The sequence below is a fragment of the Lepidochelys olivacea genome (assembly GCF_965140295.1).
Source record: "Lepidochelys olivacea isolate rLepOli2 genome assembly, chromosome: 9".
In the NCBI taxonomy this organism is placed as follows: domain Eukaryota; kingdom Metazoa; phylum Chordata; order Testudines; family Cheloniidae; genus Lepidochelys; species Lepidochelys olivacea.
This window is the reverse complement of record NC_140419.1, coordinates 15,155,178-15,177,458: the sequence shown is the minus strand read 5'-3', so window position 1 is coordinate 15,177,458 and position 22,281 is coordinate 15,155,178. Positions and strand designations below refer to the sequence as shown.

Below are 22,281 nucleotides of genomic sequence, written 5' to 3'. Positions count from 1 at the left end.
CCTAACTTGTAACAAAAAATCTTGTTGTTAGTCCCTAAGTGCATGACCTTGCACTGTTCAATTTCATCCCATTTCTATTACTCCAATTTCAAGGTCATCCAGATCTTCTTATATGATATTCCGGTCCTCCTTTGTAGTGGCAATACCTCCCAACTTTGTGTCAGCTGCAAATTTTATTAATGCACACACACTTTTTGTGGCAAGGTCATTAATAAAAATGTTAAAGAAGATTGGTCCTGAGACTAATCCCTGAGGAACTACACTAGTAATCTCCCTCCAGCATGATAGTTCATCTTTCAGGATGACCAGTATGACCTGGTCTCCTCCTAACCTAACCAGTTCCTTATCCACCTTTCAGTTTTCATCTTAGTCCCCTTATTCTCAAATTTAACTAATAATTTCCCATGTGGAACTCTAGCAAATTCCTTACTGAAATCCAGTTAGATTATATTTGCATTTCCTTTGTCTAAAGAATCAGCTATTTTGTCAAAGAAAGAGATTAGGCTGGTCTGGCATGATCTATCTTTTTTAAACAATGTTGTATTTTATCCCAATTACTGTTTACCTCTATGTCCTTAACTACATTCTCTTCAAAATTTGTTCAGTTGTACAACTGAGATTAAACTAACAGCCCGGTGGTTTCCCAAATCACTTTTTCCCCCTTTTCTTAAAAATAGTTACTACATTGGCAATCCTCCAGTCATAGTTCAACTCCTGAGTTTACAGGTTTATTAAAAATCCTTGCTATTGGACTTGCAATTTCATGTGCCAGTTCCTTTAATATTCTTGAATGGAGATTATCTAGGCCCTCTGATTTAGTCCCATTAAACTGTTTGAGTTTGACGTCCACCTCAGATGTGGTAATTTCTACTTCCATATACTCATTTCCATTAGCCAAACTCCGAATTACCCTTATTTTAAAAACTGAGGCAAAGTATTTGTTTAGGTGTTGGGCCATGCCTAAATTATCTTTGATCTACACCTCATCCTCAGTGTTTAGCAGTCCCCCTTCTTTCCTTGTTTTCTTTTTATTTATATGGTGATAGAATAATTGACTATTGGTTTTAATTTCTCTTGCAAGGTCCAATTCTGTTTGGCTTTTGGCAGTTCTCATTTTTCCCCTACACTTTCTGATCTCCAAGAGGTAGCTTTCCTTGCTGATCCATACCATCTTCCGTTTCTTGTAGGCTTTCTACTTTCTCATAATCACGTGTCTGAGATGCTTGCTGATCCAGCTTGGCCTGAAACCCTTACTGATGAAATTCTCCCCTTACTTGAGATGCAGGCTTCAGATAGTTTCTGCAATTTTGGCTTAAAGTAATTCCAAGTTTCTTCCATATTCAGACCCTGGAGTTCTTCAGTCCAGTCCATTTCCCTGACTAATTCCCTTAATTTTTTAAAGTTTGCCCCTTTGAAATCAAGGATTCTAGTTGCAGATCTATTTTTGTTTATCCTTCAATTTAGTTTAAACTGAATTAGCTATGATCATTCAAACCAAGGTTGTCCCCTTACAACCAGTTCTTCTCTGAGCTCCTCAGCAGTACGAAATCTAAAATGGCATCACCTCTTGTAGATTTGGAGAGTATTTAGTGAAGAAATCTGTCAGCTATTGCATCCAGGAAAATCTGGACCCTAGTATTATTTGTAGCACTTGTCCTCCAGTCTCAAAACACAGGGGAATGAGAAGCGACACTGAGTAGAAATACCCCTTGAAGGGGACATGGAACGCTTATTTCTGGAACTTTCCAATGGCCTTAGCAGGAAAAATAGAAGCTGACACGAAAGCAATGCAAAAAGCTAAAGCTAACTGAAGGAGACGTCAGTCCTCCTTCCCAGCACACAGTTCCATGCCCTTTGGGAACCAGTCCCAAACATGAGAAGCTTAATCAGTCAGCAACAGACTGAGACAGACATGGTCTGCCTACAAACAGGATGACGTTACTGGGTTTCAGAGATGCATCAACTAACATGACTGGGCCAGTGCAATGGCAAACCACATTTTATGTAAGTGAAGGGCTGCTGATCTAGTGGCAGGGCAACTTGACTATATGTAGAATTCAGGCATGTTTTTGAAAACTGCTGACTGTTTACTCCCTTCTAAGAGACTTCATCTAAAGCTCTGTGTGGTATCCCCCTAGACTAAGAGTAGATGTCCAAGTGGAAACTCATGTGGCAGTTAATACTTCTAGGAGTTGCACAGGTATTCCTTCATCTCCTTTCAGAGAGGAGGCGGTATGCAGTGATGGGGGGAAACGGATAATGGATGCATAACTCCTGAAGAAGACCTGTAGCCTAGGAGGTAGGTGAGGCTGGGTTTTCCCTAATGTTTCCTTGGCATGCTCCTGAATGGGTCTAGATTACCCCATGAATCTTCAAGCTCTCTACCCTCTGTGGTCTAGTAAACCTGTCCCCTAAGCAGTGTATGAGTTCAGAATTCCACTCCTGGCATTTTCATATTATTTTTGTTCCCTCCTGCATTTTTCAAAATGGTATGGACCTTTTGTTAGCCAATCAGATTGCTCTCTTTTTACACCTCATTTTGACAACATGATTTATGGGTCTTCATTAATGGTTAAAACTTTTATTGGGTTTTGTATTGTGCTTTATATTGGGATTTCAATAGCTACTGACTATGACCAAGATATGTATTGTCTATTACTTTAAACTGAAATATTCGTTAAATAAATCCATCCCTTCTGAAATTAGAGATAATTAAACCATTTGTTTTAATAAGAGCGACATTCGAAGTGTTAACTTCTCAATGTATGAAAAAATCGGTATGATTCAACCGGCAATGACCCTGCCATTAATTATCTGATATTAAAAAAATATTACTAAGTAGAAATCATGTGGAAGGGAGGAAAATTAATAAAGGGAAACGACTGTGTGGAAAAAATAATTTAAAAATAACCTGGCTAGATACATGCATTAGGCTGCCTCGATGAAGATACTAATAACAACTACAGCAACAAAAAGCCTTTAAAATAGTATCAGTTATGATCAGTATCATTATCAGTATCAGTATGATAGTATCAGTTATGATATTAACTCGCTGCTATTTTATGGGGCAGTGAAAAATTCAAGAACAAGTGATTGGTGCAATCTCATAAGCAAAGGGACAAAATATTACAGAAACTCCAACTGTGATTAGGATTCTGATGGCAATGGGGTTGTACAAACACTTCCTCAGTGAGGAAGGACAGTCAAGTGGTTAGTGCAGTAGCCTAGGCTGAGGGAGACCTAGTTTCAGTTCCTGCTTTGCCATAACTACCCTGTGTGATCTTGCACAAGGCACTTGGTCTCTCTCTGACTCAGTTTCCCCATCTGCAAAATGGGAATATTAGAAATTCCTTACCTCATACATGTATTGGGAAGAAAAATATATTAACGGTTGGGAGGTGCTCAAATACTGTTATGATGGAAGCACCTACTAATAGGAGAGTTCCTGCCCTAAAAAGCTTATAATCCAAATAAGTATGACAAAGAAGAAATAACTTTAATTGGCTTTAGATCAGATCTTAAGTGACTTGCTCAAGATGATACAGGAAGTCAATGCAGAGTGAAGAATTGCAGTCAGATCTCCTAAGTTACAGTCCAGTGTCTTAAGAAGAAGACTATCCTTCTTTTGTGTTGTGATACAGCCTGGCCAGAGGGCAGCAGGAGAGTGTTAGAAGGAAGCCTTATTCCCTGTAGAGGGAAGAAAGTTTGCTATAGATTAATTAAAGCACCTGAAGCCAATTAGAGCACCTGAAGCCTGATAACCACCCCCTGCTTCAGTCAGACAAGGGAAGGAGTTGAAGCCCAGTGGATTGGTGTTGGAGCAGAGAGCAGTTTGGAGGAGTTCATAGAATCATAGAATATCAGAGTTGGAAGGGACCTCAGAAGGTCATCTAGTCCAACCCCCTGCTCAAAGCAGGGCCAATCCCCAATTTTGGCCCCAGATCCCTAAATGGCCCCCTTAAGGATTGAACTCACAACGCTGGGTTTAGCAGGCCAATGCTCAAACCACTGAGCTAGTTGAAGCAGAGTGGATTGATGTTGAAGTAGAGAGCAGTTTGGAGGAGTTGAAGTAGAGTGGATTGGTGTTGGAGCAGAGAGCAGTTTGGAGGGAAGCAGAGGAGAGTTTGGAGAAGTGCTGCGGTGGGCTAAGAAGGCCAAGACCCTAGATAAAGGGACACCTGGTTTATGCAGAGGGAGGGCAGGAAGCCCCACAAGCTGAAGGGCAGGACAGGGAAGTAGCCCAGGGGAAGGAACCACTTGTTCAAGCGGTTTACCGCTATCCCTAGGGCCTCCGGGCTGGGACCCGGAGTAGAGGGTGGGCCCGGAAATGCAAGATGATTTCACTCCAAACTTCAACTGGAAAATTAAAAGCACAAAGGGATTAATCCTTTAAAATATCCATGTCTCATATATACAATTTGGATAGGCCTACAGATTTTATTGGCAAGAGTGATGAGAGAAGATGAAAAGAAACACATTACCCTTTCCCACTGTGAGAAAAGTTAAAAAATACTTCTTAGGGCAAAAATACATTCTACTAGGGTATATGTAACTTGGATATTTGCCTCTAATTACATTGTTTCAAAAATATGGGCCCTATCCTGAAGTACTTACACTTACAAAATACCAGCTGAAGCCAATGGACTTTCTATGAACATGGATTGCCAGACAGGGCACTTCTGAAGTGAAATATGACAACAAGCTTAGCCACAAAATATATGGTGCCCTGAAGAATTGACGAGATACATTTTCTCACTAAGATGACACCCCAGCGATCCAAAGCAACTAAACTATCAATTCACGTGAAACATTCCATTAGAAGGATTACAAAACATTTTCCCTGTTGCCAAGCTGAAAACCTGACATGCCATGAAGTGCTAATTACGGGACACATCTATAGAACCAGTATATAATGCTGCTGGTAGCCCCCATAACCAAATGAAGATTGCTGATGGTATTTTGGTTATAGTCTGAGTTTTCTTGCTATTAACCTTGCTCTCTTGGGTCATGATCCTGAAGTTGACCTCTATGGGAATTGAAGGTACTGATCACTACTCAAGAAGTACTCAGACCATGTAGGATTGGGGTCTAGTTGCTTCATCACACTGTAAATGAATTATTTTGTGTTTATGCACCATAGATTTTTGACATGGGAAGGGCTGAGGTCTCAATGAACATTGCATAAACAGAGCAAAACAAATTCCATTTAAATATTTAAAGAATTTGCTTCTACCACTAGTGTCCCCCTTCTTTTCTGTAAATGTTTGAGCAATACCCTTGAACTGACATAAATGCTTGTAGAAAGCCAAGTCCAAAAGGCCCAGGCACAAACAGCCACAGATCCTGAAGGTTCTCTAGCTGGTGTTGTAACAGACAGATCCTCATGGATCAGCACAGAGAGGGACCTGTAACACATACTCACCAGGGGGTTACACTTGCCCAATAATCCAGGAACAGAAAAAAATACCTTGTGACTTATATGACCAATCGCAACTAAGACAGACATTGCTAATTTTACATATTTGTTATCCCCCCGTGGGGTAAAACTTTTGAAAAGATATTCTATGACCAGAACAAAAGGCTTAATTTGAAATGGATATTATTATTCAGTGAATTATTAGCTCAGTGCTATGCAGCATTATACATAGGAATTGTTTTGACAAAATGTGTTTTCATCCAAAAAACCCAATTTGTTAAAACCAAAATTGGTCACGGGAAAGTTGCAGTATTGATCAAGTTCCAATTTCAAATTTTTTTCGGAAAGAAGTGTTGAAATTGTCAAAACATCCCATTTCAAGATTTTTGAAACAAAAAATTCATTTTGTCAGTTTGAAATGACTTTTCAGTTAGTAAAAATGTTGAAATAAAAATGAAACAGAAATTATGTGAATAAAATATGTCGACTGACCCAATTCAATTTGTTTTCTTCAGAGTTTCAGTTTGAGAGAACTTGAGATTTTGATTTTTCATCCTTATTTGGGATGGGAAAACCATTCCCCACTGAGCTCTAATTATACTTCCATCTCATAATGGACTAGACAGAAAAGATTATTATTCAGAACTAATATTGTATGTCATATTACACATCATTTCACAGAAGTATAGTGAATGAAAGACCTGCCTTAGAGTGAGAGATTTAAGGAGCTCAATCTATTTAGTTTATGAAGAGAAACTTAAGAGGGGCCTTGATCACAGTTTATAAGTTCGTAACTAGGGAGAAGATATCTGTCAGTAAAGGGCTCTTTTCTCTAGTAGAGACAACAGCATAGTAATATCCAATGGCTGAAAGTTAAAACTAGCCAAAGTCAAGGTGGAAATAAGGTGTGCATTTTTAACACAGAGTAATTAACCAATAGATTATCTTTCCAAAGGACGAGGTGAATTCTCCATCACTGAAATGTCTAAATCAGGATGGGATGTCTTTCTAAAAGATATTCTTTAGTTCAACCACAAATGATTGGGATTGATACAGGAATTACTGGGTTTATATATATATCTAAAGGCAAACAAACACAAGAGAAGACATAGGCCATCAGTGGAGAAGAAAAAAAGTCTAGGGGTTACTATGATGAGAAAGGGCTGTTTAAACAGGTATGTTTTAAGGAGGGATTTGAAGGAGGAAGAGGGTTTTTGGCAGATGTTGCCAGGGATAGGGGCAACCAAAAACTAGAGAGAGGGATGAAGGGAGAAATAAGATGAAAGGATCAATGTGATCCTAAGGAACAGAGGAAGGAAAAAAGGGTGAGATATTGATGGAGGCAAGATGATAATAAAGAGCTTTGTCTATATGGATAAAGAGCCTCAGTTTTATACAGTAAGAGGAAGCTAGCCAGTGGAAAGATTCAAGAAGGGTGACACATTCGAAGCCATGGAAAAGGTAGAAGATGAGTCTTATTCCAAAGCAAAATCACTAAGTGAAGATACGAAGATAGCCAGTAGAATCCTGAAAACCTTGTGTCAGACCATTGGATCAAAAGTAAAGTGTGATAGTTTTCCCCCCGCATAAAAATCAATCTTTACCAAAGTAAAGAGCCTTAATGATCTCCACCAAGATATCCATCCTGGGTATGTCCTCTTCTCTACTTTCCCTCAAAATCGTGAGACTGCCTTGCAGAATTCCGGAGGAGGAGAATGGTTAACAAGAAAAGGAGCGTGCATCAATAGCTGTTGCTTTGGTTACAAAGGCACATAAGCATGTACAGTCGTGACAAGTTATTTTCAGTTTAATCAGAGATAAAGAGAGAACATTAACATAAAGATCAGTACTTGTTAATGCTCCCCGGTCACCCTCTGGTGATAGGTCTCAATGGTGTCATGCCCCACAAAATACTGGGTAATCATTGCTATGGGCACTGTTAACACTGAAGTGACCCTTAATGCTGAATGCACAGAATTCAGCAACTCAGAAAGGTAAGGTTGTTGTTCATGCATCTTCAACATACAGTGCTTTCTTAGGCCCCAATATTTCTACTGATTTCAGTGGGCACAATATTGGGCCCTAGCTGCCTGTATGTGAACACTCTTAGATGTTATTGAGTCCTTATCCCATGCTAAAAACACAAAATTGAAAGCCAGTGACTTTGTCCAGTGAAGCAACCTCTGCCTCAGAGTGAAAATCAAGCACCTGGAGAGATCAAACAAATGGGAAGATCTTTGTTGACACTTCACAGCTTCTGCAAACAAAGGAGATGAGCAATTCCAGCTCCAAGGACAGGCAGAAAAGAAATAGGAACAGAGATGGCAAAGACTGCATGTTCCCACCAGTGAGGTCTTGGGGAGTTGGGACTTTACTGGATCTCCTGTTGCACATGCAGTAAGCATGTAGGGGGAAAATACCCTTCCCAGTGTCCAGCCCATGAATCAAGCCCACAGAATGGGAGTGGAGCTGGAACCTGGGCTGAGGTAGAGGTTAATACACAGGTCCTTTGGTCGATTCACATTTGAAAGTTCACAGGCACAGCAAATTCTAGCTCAGTAAACTAGACATGCTTTGCACTCACAACAGTTCTGAAAGACGATGGCTCCTAGGGTGAGATGTATTCATGTGTATAAATAAGAAGTCAGAGGATGCAGCTAACAATTTAGGAAAGGGTAGGGTGACCAGATGTCCTGTTTTTAAAGGGACAGTCCAATTTTTTGGGACTTTTTCTTATATAGGCGCCTATTACCCTCCACCCCCTTTCTCGATTTTTCACAGTTGCTATCTGGTCACCCTAGGAAAGGGAAGATTCATCCTGCAGACCTCCAGGAGTGATGCTGGAACATAAAGGGCCTGATTCTGATCTTCATTCCACTGGGGTTAATTAGAAGTGTTTTTTCTTTTGGTCTTCATACAACAAAGGGTAACTATGATATGGTGTACACCAGTGTAAGTGGGATCAGAATCAGATCCTGATATTTTATCATAAGGTAAAGTTTATGCATAATGTATGAAACCATTGTAGATTGTATGGATTTGTATTAACCATTTAACCAGTGACAAAGTAGCTTGACATAAAACATCTTTCATCTCATCCTGGGAGTCAGGCCACGAAGCACTTGTTTGGACAATGGGACATGCACATAGGGAGGTACAGCTGGGGCAAATATCAATCAGGGAGTGGAAAGAATTAGTTTTATAACTGATAGAGGGCTCACCTTTGCCTTTGGTCCTAAGTGCTGGAGAGTGGAGGGACAACCCATGAATTACACTCCGATGGTAGGGGATGAACTTCTTGTTGGGTCTCACTGCCAGAAGAATGGAATGGGCCCCATCTGCAAATTGGGAGGTGGGTCCCTCAAAAGCTGGAACCCCAGCTGCCACACAGTCTTTGAACCATGTTATGGTTGTGCTTAGGGCCAGCTTGGGCAATCAGGAGGGAAGGCACAAACAGGAAGGGGAGAAGTAGGGAACTAATGCCCAGAGAGTGGATGGGAAGAAGCAACTGAAAAATAAGTATCAGGGGGTAGCCGTGTTAGTCTGTATCCACAAAAACAACAAGGAGTCCCATGGCACCTTAAAGAATAACAGATTTATTTGGGCATAAGCTTACTCCATTTGGTCATAAGTAGTCCATGCATCCGATGAAGTGGGTTCTAGGTCACCATGCATCCGATGAAGTGGGTTCTAGCCCACAAAAGCTTATGCCCAAATAAATTTGTTAGTCTTTAAGGTGCCACCGGACTTCTTGTTGTTTCTGAAAAATAAGGAGATCCTTCTATTAGCCCCTTAATCCAATCCTAAAAATAAAGAGACAGGAAGGAGGAGACACTCTCAAGCAGTTACTGGAGTGCGTAGAGTTTCAGGAGCACACACATGTATATGTGTGTATACACGTGGGTTTGTGGGTGTGTTTAAGACAGAGGTTAGAGATGTAACCAATACCAGTTGTTAGGATATAGACATTCAGACCTGTCTGTAAAGGCCTGTACTTTAAGAATTTAGGTGTATTCTTATCAATTGGCTAGTTAGAGGTATAAAAGAAAGAATCAAAATCACAGTCTGCCAGTGTAAGGTCCTTCTCTTACTGTGACAGTCTGAGGCCCTGTTCTTAGGCTAAGGCCTTTGACTAAGCGACAGAGGCAGCCATAAGCTGGGAAGCGACCGGTCACATCCTCACATTCCAAACTAGTCACACTGAAAGAAGGTGCTATTGGGCTGTTAGGAATACAATCCTGTCCTGATAGTGCCTATCACCTCCAGAGAAAGGGAAGTGCCTAGAAGATGTAAAAGGAAATTGAGGTTGATAGTTTTCTGTCTGGTAAGAACTCACTTATCAATAGACACAGCTGGGAAACTCTTATGTCTTTATAGATGTAGTTGTGAAATCCTCACTTCTGTATTGTTTTGTCATTATAGTTCCCACTTTGCTATTGTTTATTGGCATGGTCTCTGTCTGGTTCTGTGATTGTTTCTGTCTGCTGTATAATTAATTTTGCTGGGTGTAAACTAACTAAGGTGGTGGGATATAATTGGTTAGCTAATCATGTTACAATATGTTAGGATTGGTTAGTTAAATTTCAGTAGAATGATTGGCTAAGGTATAGCTAAGAATATTACTATATAAATTAGGGGCAAACAGGAAGTAAGTTGGGATTCGAAAATAAGGAAAAAGGAACTTGTATTTAAGCTTGCTGGAAGTTCACCCCAATAAACATCGAATTGTTTGCACCTTCGGACTTCGGGTATTGTTGCTCTCTGTTCATGCGAGAAGGACCAGGGAAGTGGGAGAGTGAAGGAATAAGCTCTCTAACACCAGTGACCTAGCAATAAGCCTCTAGGCCCCAATCCAGCAAATGCTTACTTGATTACTTCCAAGAACACCAGTACTCCCATTACAGTCCATGGGGCTACACATGTGCTTAAAGTTAAACATGTGCTTGAGTGCTTTGTTAGATCAGAGCCCTGATCCTACAAAACCTTACTCAAGACAGTAATAATTGCTCGAGCGATGAGGGTCGTCAAAGCTGATAGGACTACATGCAGTGATTAATCTTTGCAGAATTGGGGTCTTACTAGTTGTCTTTCTTATTGTACTCTGTTTCCCTGAGACCACTGGTTAGGTCATTTTTCCTTCCATTTCAAAGTGTAGGAAAAGTTATCAGAAAAACAGTCTCAGCCAAACTTTTTAAAAAAAGGGTCAATAGCTGGAATTAAATTTTATAGCACTCCATAAAATTGAAGTGTGAGCCAAGGGTCAACAACAACCTTGAATTTTGCCCTTAAAATTAGACCCAGAAAATCTGCTTAATTATAAATACGTTAGCACTATACAGTGTCCTGCTGACTGATATGCCCCAGAGCTATCTTTGTCGGCAGTCTTTTAAGCACTAATCCTTCATTTTGGTTCTAATAGTGAGATGGGCTCCTCCTTACTAGTTAGACCATCAATTTTTACCTGCCAATACAGTTTGATGAGCTTGCTTATATGCTGCTCACTGCCTCCTGACAGCCAGTACATGTAGTCAGCAGTCATGGCACTCCTAATGACAAGAGCAGAATAAAGACGTGAATATTGGGGAGGGGGCTGAGATAAAAGTACCAAGCCTTTAAAGCAGATAATATAAAATGAATATAATATGAAGTTTATATAAAAAGGGCACACAGTTATACAGAACTATCAGTCATTGTTCAACAGTAAAACATATTTTGGGAATACAGCAAATATTTTTATTAGGTAGCTAAACAATATGCAAGAAAACAACCTTACATTTTTTCCTTTTATGGTTTTTCTATTTATATTGTGCTCAGATATTTAATAGCTGCTCAAAAATATTTTATTCTGGCTGCTGCTTATTATGCTTTAAAGCATTTATGGACTAAAATACATTAAATACAGTCTAAATTTCTTCCAGAACAGCACTGGGATGTACTGTGAGTCTGAGAATATCTCAGTCTACAGCAAAGTCAAACATAGTTCACCTTTGATTAAATTATGCTATAAAAAAACCCCAAACCAATCAGCAATCTTTGTATCTAATTGAATACGCTTTAGTATCCAGACTGTTTGTTACAACCATTGCATTACTCTTATTAGACTGGGGGGATATTAAAAACTATTGTAAAGCAGATATTAATGCTTTGTTTTCACCTACTTTAGAAAATCAGTTTGCTTTTATTGCTGCTCCTCCACACTGCTCTCCATTTCCTATCCTCTGGAGATTCCAAATCCAATTAAATGTTACTAGATGTAATTCCAAATTGTCACTTTAGTCAATTAAACATATAATAATCTCGTGTACCTAATTACTAGCACCAAAAGTTTATTTGTTGAAGTAGTGCTATCAATGTGTACGTCTGCATGTTTCCCTTATCATTGCCTATATATTAATTGTACTTTGACATTACTGTAAATTGAATTTGAAATCTCCCCCCAGTTAAGTGTATTGCAACGAGTAATCCCAATCCTGTTGTAATACCCTTTCAGATTGTTTTCTAAGACAGTATCATGTTCTTAACAAGATCTGACCAAAAATTACAAGGATTTAATAATAAACATTTCAAAGCAGGCCTGGTATTAGGGGGCTGCATATTGTGATTCTGTCTTATGGATCTAGGAATGAAATCTGTGCTCAGTTGTATGCATGCAGCTTCCATTGAGTTCAGTGGGAGAGATGACTTCAGTACAAGCCATGGATATGCATCTGAGGGCTGGATTTAGCTCTAAGGCTCTATATCCAGTCCTCATTCAAGTCACTGGCACAAGTCCCAGTGACTTCAGTAGGACAAAGAACAGCATCTAACTGAGCACATTTAGTACTCTCACAACCCTGATACAGTATATACAAAGGGTGAAATCATGGCCACCGTGAAGTCAATGGCAAAACCCTCATTAACTTTAGTGGGGCCAGGATTTCACCCCCAGCGTATAGCTGAGGAGGAAGGGAGAAGCTACATAAGAACCCTGCAAGAGATCTGAAAGGATTTTGCCTAGATTTGTAGAACGATTTTGTATTGTTGTTCACAATTTATATGCAGGGTGGTCTGTAATATTTCCACCTGCTCTGGTAAAGGCAATAGTTAGTATTGAAATGTATTGTGTGTGTGTGTGAGTGATGCTGCCCTCTAGCATCTAGCCCAAAAGAAAGACAAGATACTTTTATTATGAACTAAAGCAGGTCTTCTTCAAGTAAAGTGGCGAGGCCTGAAGAAGACCAGAGGAGCTAAAAGTCTTTAGTTCTAGTTCCAACTCACCAGGCATGTGTGTGATGGGGAGAGATTTATTTAAGAACTGTGCCTGCTATCTGCAGCTATGGAGTCTTTCCAATACCAAGAAATGTTATCTATCCAGGTTTGACATGTTTCCATTTTCTAAGCTTTGCTGCAATGGGAAGGTGCACGGATAGGATCCATACTCCATTCAGCTGGCTTTATGTTAGGTGAATGCAGAAATAAGCAGACATTTGCTAGCTGGTATTGCATCTGGACCTATTACTCAACAACTGCTGCAATTTTAAAGATTAAATTTTGCAGATCCTTACTCCAAAATGTCATGCTCATCATGGCCTCATTCTGTCCACTGCAGTATGAATGTGTCACTGTGGGGATGCCAAGCAGCTCTGCCATGGGCCAAATATGACCAGATGGGTCAGTTGGCATATGCCAGGAGTTTGTTTCCCCATCCTCACTCCAGGCAACACTCGCTGAGCCTATCATCCAGATGACTCTATCCTGTTGAAAATGTAACCCCAAATCCACCTATCATTTCTATGACATGGACAGCCTCAGCTTCAAACAGTTTTCGGGGTAGTTTTGTAGTTCAAGCACTGTACTGGGACTCAGATGTGGATTCGTACATGACACAGACTTTCTGTGTGACCTTAGACAAGCCACCTCATCTCTCTGTGACCCAGCTTTCTGTCTGTAAAGTAGGAACAATAATACTTGACTGTCTTGCCTGTTTAGTTTGTAAGACAACAAGGACCATTTCTTACTAAATCTTTGTACAGTGCTTGAGACACCATTGTACTTCAGATGATACCCTTTCCCTATTATTCTTCCCCATTATTTTGTTCTCATTTTTATGAACAGGGTTCTAACCATGTACACATTTGATGTCTCCATGTTTAGTTTATAGCATCTGTTCCAGTTCTTGCTAAATTTCTGCCCCTTCTTAAGCACTTTCGTAAATCCCACTAGGAACGTATCTACACCTTTCAGCACCGAAATACCTTTACAAATCTGGCCCTTAGTCTCTCTGTGCCTCAGTTCCCCATCAGCAAAATGGATATAATAATTCTTCCTTTCTCCTACCTATTACCTATCCTAACTCTAGCATGTAAGCTCTTTGCAGAAGGAACTTGCTCTTACTCTGTGGTTTTACAGCACCGCAATCTCAGTTCTGGTGTTACTGTAATACAAATCACGGTAGCAATACAGAAGACGGTGTCTCACTCTGCTTTAAATGAATGTCAATTACTATACACAAGGGACCTCTATTTCAAGGGGCCTGTACTTTCTGCTCTTCCCAAAACCCAGATGGAAATGGAAAATAAATGATACCCCATAATCTGGTGTGCGTGTTATAGCGCTCTGTTTATCTTGGGAGTTCAGGTGACATTTATAAAGCCATTGAGTTCCACTCTCATGACATGTATTGTCATCATCAACCCTTAATAAAAATACAATGTTTCAGTATAATGTAGAGTTGTGTACATTTTATTCTCTCTCTAATTTTAAGTGTAAAATTGACTAACTCACAAGCTATGGCTCCCTTAGAGTCTTTACTGTCTCTGGTGTTAATCCATATTTAGTATTATATCAACCTGCCGTTTGGTCCATCCCATTCAATATACAATGTAAAAGATACTCTGCTTGACCTGTAGCTAATTTCTAAATGTTAATAACTTGGGTTATTTTTTTAACAGCCTAATGCACATCGTAGATTTTGCAAAGGTAGAAAAGGATGGAAAATTGGAAGCACTAGAAGAAGAGGTGATAGTAGACACACACTATACAAGAACCAATTATGGAAAATTAGAAGATCAAGCTGAAACATGGATTTACTCATAAGAAACTCTATTTCATCTAAATGCTTTTAACTGTTGCCTGGAGAAGATTTTCAGAAATTATAAATGAGAGGAAGGACAATCTTGTGGTTATACGAAAAGCCTCACAGTTAGGGAATCCGGGTTCTGTTTCCCAGGTCATCAGAATTCCTTTATGACCTTGGGAAAATCACTTTAACATCTCTGTTTCCAAAATGGGGACACCTTCTTCCCAAAGGTGTTGTATTAATTCATTAATGTTTGAAATGCTCTCTGAGATTTTCAGAAGGAAAGCCCTTTATAACTGTGTAAAGTATTATCAGTCATTTGTTTGTTTATTATAAAAGGAAGAAGAAGGCCACCCGACTGACAGACAGCTTCCCAAATTGCCTTAGATTTGAAGACAGCATTGTCCTCTTTGCTAAAATCCTTTCAAACATAAAGCAATGAAGAAAGAAATCAGAGCAAAGCATATGGAATCATGAGTCATCTGCAGAAATAAAGTTATAGCTCTAATGAAGGAGCCAAAAAGAGAAGGAAATGAATATGGGTCACCAGCAGAGGATCTGAAGTAACATTTTCAAAAGTGCCTCAGTGATTTATGAGCCTGAGTCCCATTTTCAAAAAAGCCCTTGGTTCTTAGAAGCCTACCTGTTATTTAAAGCCAGTGGGACTTAGGCTTCCAAGGGCTAGATTTTCAAGGGTATTTAGGTGCCTAAAGATGCTGATAGATGTTGATAGGTTTTCAAAAGTGTCAAAGTGAGTTAAGTGACTAATTCCCCTGGATGTCAATGGGAATTAGGTGCCTAACCTGTCCCTACACTCCCCTGAGCACAAAGAATGTACTTGTCCTCTGTCCCTACATGGGGGCGGGAGAGGAGGAAGGCAGAGAGAGACACAAGAAGGGGAGAAAGCTCCTTTTGGCACACTTCCTCCCTTAAAGCAGCTATGCAGGGACAGGACAAATTCTAGCTTTATAACTATGGTCAGATAAACAGTGTTTTCAAGACAATACTGTGTAATATGACTCCAGTTCATGTCATCATCTCCCTGTTTCTGACACCTTCAGTGACATGGCATCATTGTATAAAATACAGACCTGTACAAACTTGTAATTTCTAAGGCTATCAATACACTCCTCATTACTCATATTGCTCAGGTGGCACCAAACGTGCATGGATAATCTGGACAGAAAGAGAACAAGTAGTTGCTGGCAGTTTATTAGGAAGCCAGTTCAAATAAATAGGCTTTACCAGTGAACCATCCTACATGGAAAGCGACCTCTTGTCTTCAAAGTTTTTTTTTTTTTAGGTTTTCTGGTTAAAGCAACGGGACTGGGATTAGGATCTGGGTTCTGTTCCCAGCTCTGCCATAGTTTCCTTGGATGACACTGAGTAAATCAGACCCAAATGGCAAAAGCGTGGTGCTCAGCTTGAGACACCTTAAATATGGCCTGAATTTCAGAGGAGCTGCACATCCACAACTCCAGCTGAAGTCAGAGGCAGTACCAGGGGCTTAGCATCGCTGAAATATCATTCCCAAACCTGACAAACCCAGTTAGTGGCTGCATTTGAAAACATTGGCCTTAGTCTCTGTCTTTGCTTCTTCACCTGTAAATTAAATAACACTTCTTGTGTTATAGGAGTACTGGGGGCTTAATTCATTAATAGCCAAAATGTTTGAGAACTCAGATGGAAGGTACTAAGTTTAATAGCAGGACCAGCAATGACCACCAAGACGTTGTCAGGCAGTTTCCATTCTTACCCTCTATTTTTAGCAATGGACCACAGAGACTACCCTTCTTTACCCTCACTCTCTCTTGAGAATTTCTTTTGTTGCCCCAATGAGAAATGCGTCACAAATTCTTCCTTCAGCTATTTGCCCACAAAGAAAGGAACAATTCGGAGGCCATGTGGATTGGCATGGTGGCACATAGCTTTTTCCTATCCTTGCCGCGATCTGCTCTGATGTAGTGCTACCCTTTGCCATCCAGTCTCAAGTCTGTACTGGTGTCAAGCTTGGACTGAACTAAGCACTGCTTACCAAAACCTACAACCAACTCCACAAACCCCTGACAACTCACCTAAAGCCTGACCGAGAATAGGGAAAGGGAGCTGCTGGTTCTGAAGCCCCTCACGTGAACAGTAAAGGAAATGAGAGCTACTGAGGTTGTAGCTTCTCGTGTACTTGCTCTTTGAGCACCGCCACAAGGGGGCATGCACACAGCCCCAATGGTCACTGCTTTCAGGATGGTTAAAGTGCTAATGGCACATGCATCCAAGAGTGGGACATTGCACAGGCAATTGGTCAAGGATCTGCTTGACATTTAAAATGGCTCTTCCAAAATGAGAAGTCTTTTGTTATATCCAAGTGAAGTTTTGAAAGCAGTCACTAGTTAAACACCTGTGCCCTATTAAGGGCCACCACAACGAAGCCAAACCCAGCTTGTGTTAAGGTAGTAAGGCTAGATTCAAAAATTCTTGCTATATCTGCTCAATCTGGCCACTCGGTGGTGTAAAACAATAAGATATTTATATAGAACTGAAGAACACCACAACAGACCCTGAAGTCTGTCTTAATCTTAAAGGATACATATTAAAAGAATCAAAGAAAGTTGTAGATACATGAGTACTGCTGATTCTAATAGAAAAGCATATGGCCAGAACAGCATGAAGGGTCTGTGATGAGACCTGGAAGGTGTAATTATGATAAACATGCACAATTGTATGGAATGCACCAAAGTGTTAGATTTCTAAAAAGGACAAAAAACCCTACCATTATTACCGGAAAATCATTTCCCTTCATAAATTCTGGCAATAGTAAGACACACAGTCAGATCTTCAGACCTGCTAAAGTCCTCCTGGTGCCACTTTGGCAACTAAGAGAGGATTTAAGGATGCCTTAAAGATCAGATGAGGATTTCCCAGGTGCGGCGGGATTCTCCTCTTGAGATGTGGACACCTCTGTACCATCCCCTATGGTCCTCTAATGTACAGAAATGTCAGGAGCAGCAGGGAGTGTGGCCTTGTTGGTGCAAAAGGCCACAGGAGGCCATCACAACTCTGTGCAAGTTAGAGCAGCCCTCAGGCTATTCTAAATTGTGCTAGGTGTTGAACTGGCCTGAACTGCTAGGATTGGGAGAAGGTGTAGAAGGCAGATAAGTGGCAGAAAGTAAGTTTTGCTCCCCACCTGAGGTGTACTCAGTGATCTCCAGTGGCCCAGAGCATCTATTATTACTAGTACTATTACAATCACATGAGAAATAGGATGAGGAATCTTCCCCAAGGGTGGAGGAGGAGAGGGCATGTACCCCCAACAGGTGCGCTGGAACAGGGGGAGCCAGGGGACCATGGCTCCACCACTTTTTACTGGCTGTAAGGGCAAGCGACAGGGAGGAGGGGGCATAGAAGAGTGAGCAGGAGATTTGGGGCAAGGGGCAGCGTGGGGGCATGGCCTCAGGGAAAAGGGGTGCAGTGAGGGTGGGGGCTTGGGGAGAAGGAGCGGTGTGAGAGCAGGAGTTCGGGGGGAAAGGAGTGGCATGGGGGGAGCGGGAAGCCCCCCACATTTAGGAAGCTTTCACTGCTCCTGACTCCCCAAGGCTGGAAGGATCGCTGCCACCACTCCCAAGAGGAAATGACGGGTGGTGGTGGTTGGTGACTCCCTTCTAAGGGAGGAGGCATCCATCTGCTGGCCTGACCTGGTATCCCAGGAGGTGTGCTGCCTGCTAGGGGCCCATATATGAGAGATTACAAAAAGATTGCCTAGGATCATCTGACCCTCTATTACCCCATGCTGCTCATCCATGTGGGGACTAATGATACTGCAAGCAGATCAGAAGTGATTACAGTGCCCTGGGAGTGAAGATGTAGGAGTTGGGGGCTCAGGTGGTGTTCTCATGATCCTTCTGGTCAAGGGTAGGCCCAGGCAGAGACAGACACATCTTGGAGGTGAATGCATGGCTATGCGGATGATGTCACCAGGAGGGCCTTAGCTTCCTTCACCAAGGGATGCTGTTCCAAGAAGAAGAACTGCTGAGCAGAGATGGGGTCCACCTATCAAGGAAGGGGCAGAGTATCTTCAGATACAGACTGACTGACCCAGTGAGGTGGTCTTTAAATGAAGTTCAACAGAGGCAGGAGATAAAACTCAAAGGTAAATCTAAAACATGGAGAGCTAGATGACAGGTCAGAATCTGCGGGAAATATGGGCAATCACATCAGGGACAAAGGAGAGACAAGCGGGAATATAGAGGGGAAATCTAATGAACATCTTAGATGTCTGTATACTAATGCAATAAGTATGAGGAATTAGCAGGAAAAACTAGAAATATTAGTGCATAATCACAATTACAACATAATTGGCATCAACAAAACTTGGTGGGATAATTCACAGGACTGGATTATTGGCACAGAAGGTACAGTTTACTAAGGAAGGACAGGCAGGGAAAAAAGGGAGGAGGTATTGCTTTGTATATCAAAGATGTATACACTTGCACTGAGGTTGAGATAGAAGTGGGACGCAGACCTGTTGAAAGTCTCTAGGTATGGATAAAAGGGGTAAAAAAACAAGGGTGATATCATGGTAGGTGTCTCCTATAGACCATCTAACCAGGAAGAAGAAGTGGATGATGATTTTTTGAACAACTAACAAAACCATCCAAATCAAAGGACTCGGTAGTGATGTGGTATTTCAACTGCCCAGGCATCCATTGGGAAAATAACACAGCAGGGCACAGATTATCCAACAAGTTCTTGGAATGCATCAGAGACAACATTTTATTACAGAAGGTGGAGAAAGCAACTAGGGGAGATGCTGTGCTAGATTTGATTCTGACAAACAGGGAGGAACTGGTTGAGAATTTGAAAGTGGAAGGCAGCTTGGGTGAAAGTGATCATGAAATTATAGAGTTTATGCTTCTAAGGAATGGTAGGAGGGAAAACAACAGAAGAAAGACAATGGACTTCAAGAAGGCAGACTTTAACAAGCTCAGAGAACTGATAGGCAAGATCCATTGGGAAGCGAGTCTAAGGGAAAAAAAGAGTTCAAGAAAGTTTGCAGTTTAAAAAAAAATCATTAATGGGGCACAAGAGCAAATATCCCAATGCATATAAAAGATAAGATGTATGGTAAGAGACCTTGCCTTAACCAGGAGATCTTTGACAACCTGAAACTCAAAAAAGAGTCATACAAAAAGTGGCAACGAGGTCAAATTACAAAGGATGAATATATACAAAAAAATAACACAAGCATATAGGGATCAAATTAGAAAGACCAAGGCAAAAAGCAAGATTAAATGAGCTACGGACATTAAAGGTAACAAGAAAACATTTTGCAAGTCCTTGAGAAGCAAGAGGAAGATCAAGGATAGGGTAAGTCCACTACTCAATGACAATAACAGAAAACGCAGCAACAGCTGAAGTGTTAAATGCCCTTTTTGTTCCAATTTCCATCAAAAAAGTTAGCAGCGATTAGATGACTAACATAGTGAACATCAGTATAAATGAGTTAGAATCTGAGACTAAAATATGAAAAGAACAAGTTAAGAATTACTCAGACAAGTTAGATGTCTTCAAGGTTGGACCTAATGAAATACATCCCAGAATACGTAAGGAACTGGCTGAAGAGATCTCTGAGCCATTAATGATTATCTCTGAGAATTCACAGAGTATGGGAAAATTTTCCAGAGAATTGGAAAATGGCAAATGTAGTACCTATCTATGAAAAGGGAAATAAGGACAACCCTGGGAATTATAGACCAGTCAATTTAACTTTGGAACCTGGATAGATAATGGATCAAATAATCAAACAAACAATTTGTAAGCACCTAGAAGAAAATAAGGTAATAAATAACAGTCAAGAACAAATCATGTCAAATCAACCTACTATCCTTCTTTGACAGGGTAGCAAACCTAGTGGATAGGGAGGAAGCAGTAGATTTGATATATCTTGACATTAGTAAGGCTTTTGATACTGTCTCGCATGACCTTCTCATAAACAAACTAGGGAAATATAGCTTTGAGGAACCTACTATAAGGTGGGTGCCCAACTGGTTGGTAAAGCACACTAAGAGAGTAGTTATAAATGGTTCACAACCAAGCTGGAATGATATATCGAGTGAGGCCTGGCAAGGATCTGTCCTAGATCTGGTTCTATTCAATACCTTAATAAATGACTTGGATAATGGCATAGAGAGTACACTTATAAAGTTTGTGGATGATACCAAGCTAGGAGGAGTTGCAAGAGCTTTGGAGAATAGGATTAGAATTCAAAATCATCTTGACAAACTGTCTGAAATAAATAGGATGAAATTCAATAAGGACAAATGCAAGTACTCCACTTAGGAAGGAATGACTAATTGCACAAATGTAAAATGGGAAATGACTGCCCAGGAACAAATACTGCAGAAAAGGATCTGGGGGTTAGAGTGGATCACAAACTAAATATGAGTAAAAAAGGTAATACTATTGTGAAAAAAAGTAAACATCATTGTGGGCTGTATTAGCAAGAGGGTTGTAAGTGAGGCACAAGAAGTAATTCTTCCACTCTCCTCAGCACTGATAAGGCCTCAACTGGAGTATTGTTGTGTGCAGGTCTGGGCACCACACTTTGGGAAAGATGTGGCCCAATTGGAGAAAGTCCAGAGGAGAGCAACAAAAATTATTAAAGGTCTAGAAAACATGACCTATAAGAAAAGACTGAAAACAACGTGTTTAGTGGGGAGACGAGGAAACTGAGGGGAAACATGAGAATAGTCTTTAAGAATGTAACAAGTTGTTATAAAGAGGACGGTGATAAATTGTTCTCCTTAACCACTGACAACAGGACAAGAAGCAATGGACTTAAATTGCAGCAAGGGAGATTTAGGTTAGACATTAGGAAAAACTTCTTAATTGTAAGGGTAGTTAAACACTGGAACAAATTACCTAGGGAGGTTGTGGAATCTCTCTCATTGGAGATTTTTAAGAACAGGTTAGACAAACATTTGGCAGGGATGGTCTAGATAATACTGAGTCCTGCCTCAGTGCAGGGGACTGGACTAAATGACCTATCAACGTCCTTTCCAGTTCTATATTTCTATGGTTTGAATGATTCTATAATAGTGTCTAAAGGTCCAAATCAGGGCCCCATTGTACTGTCAGTTAGCTGGGTCTCAATCTTCAAATGGAAAATTTAGTTATACTTCTTTTGCAGTTTTAATAGCTCTGCAAGATTGTCTCTAATACACAAACCATGTCTTTCTGGTGTTAATGTTATTCTGATTTCATAACCTTCCTTTCCAAAATCCTGATACCACCCCTCAGAGGCAAGGTATCAGACTAGGTGAACCACTATCCTCTTCTGGTATGGTACAGCTTACATTTTCTGGAGGTTCTAAACAGAAAGAAGATTATATTTATATATATATATATATAAAAATTGGAATAGGGTTGGAGGCAGTTCCTTTTTTACCTAATTAGCTAACTTGGAGTATGAACAAAGAAATAATAGTTCAGGTTTAAACATCTGTCCCAGGTCATGAATAAAGGGAAACTCTGATTATTTTAAGGTCTCTGGAGATATCTGAAACCACCAGATAATCAGAGTTTCAGATAAACAAAATTTGGTTTCTACAGAATTTTGAATACAGGAGAGAGGTGTGAAATTAGCACAATCAGGGTTTGATGACTGTGTATACACGGATATGGCAATAGCTACCAAATGCAGTAAAAGGAGCCCTGTGGCTCATGACGTAGCTAACATCTTACTGGCTGCAGAGGAGTGAATAGAACTCCCAGGAAACCTGCCAACAGTGAACCTTTATCATATGGAGAAGCA

General features: G+C 40.5%; 1 protein-coding gene across 1 annotated transcript in view; it reads right to left on the bottom strand.

The window, feature by feature from the left end:
- The window catches only part of SPATA16 (spermatogenesis associated 16), a gene marked incomplete at its 5' end in the record, with an annotated part of 111,583 nt that overhangs the window by 48,214 nt on the left and 41,088 nt on the right, over positions 1-22,281 (bottom strand). Inside the window, one exon of the mRNA XM_084638113.1 lies at positions 10,878-10,962. Coding sequence (XP_084494239.1) covers positions 10,878-10,962 — 85 coding nt within the window. The remainder of the gene's footprint in view (positions 1-10,877; positions 10,963-22,281) is intronic.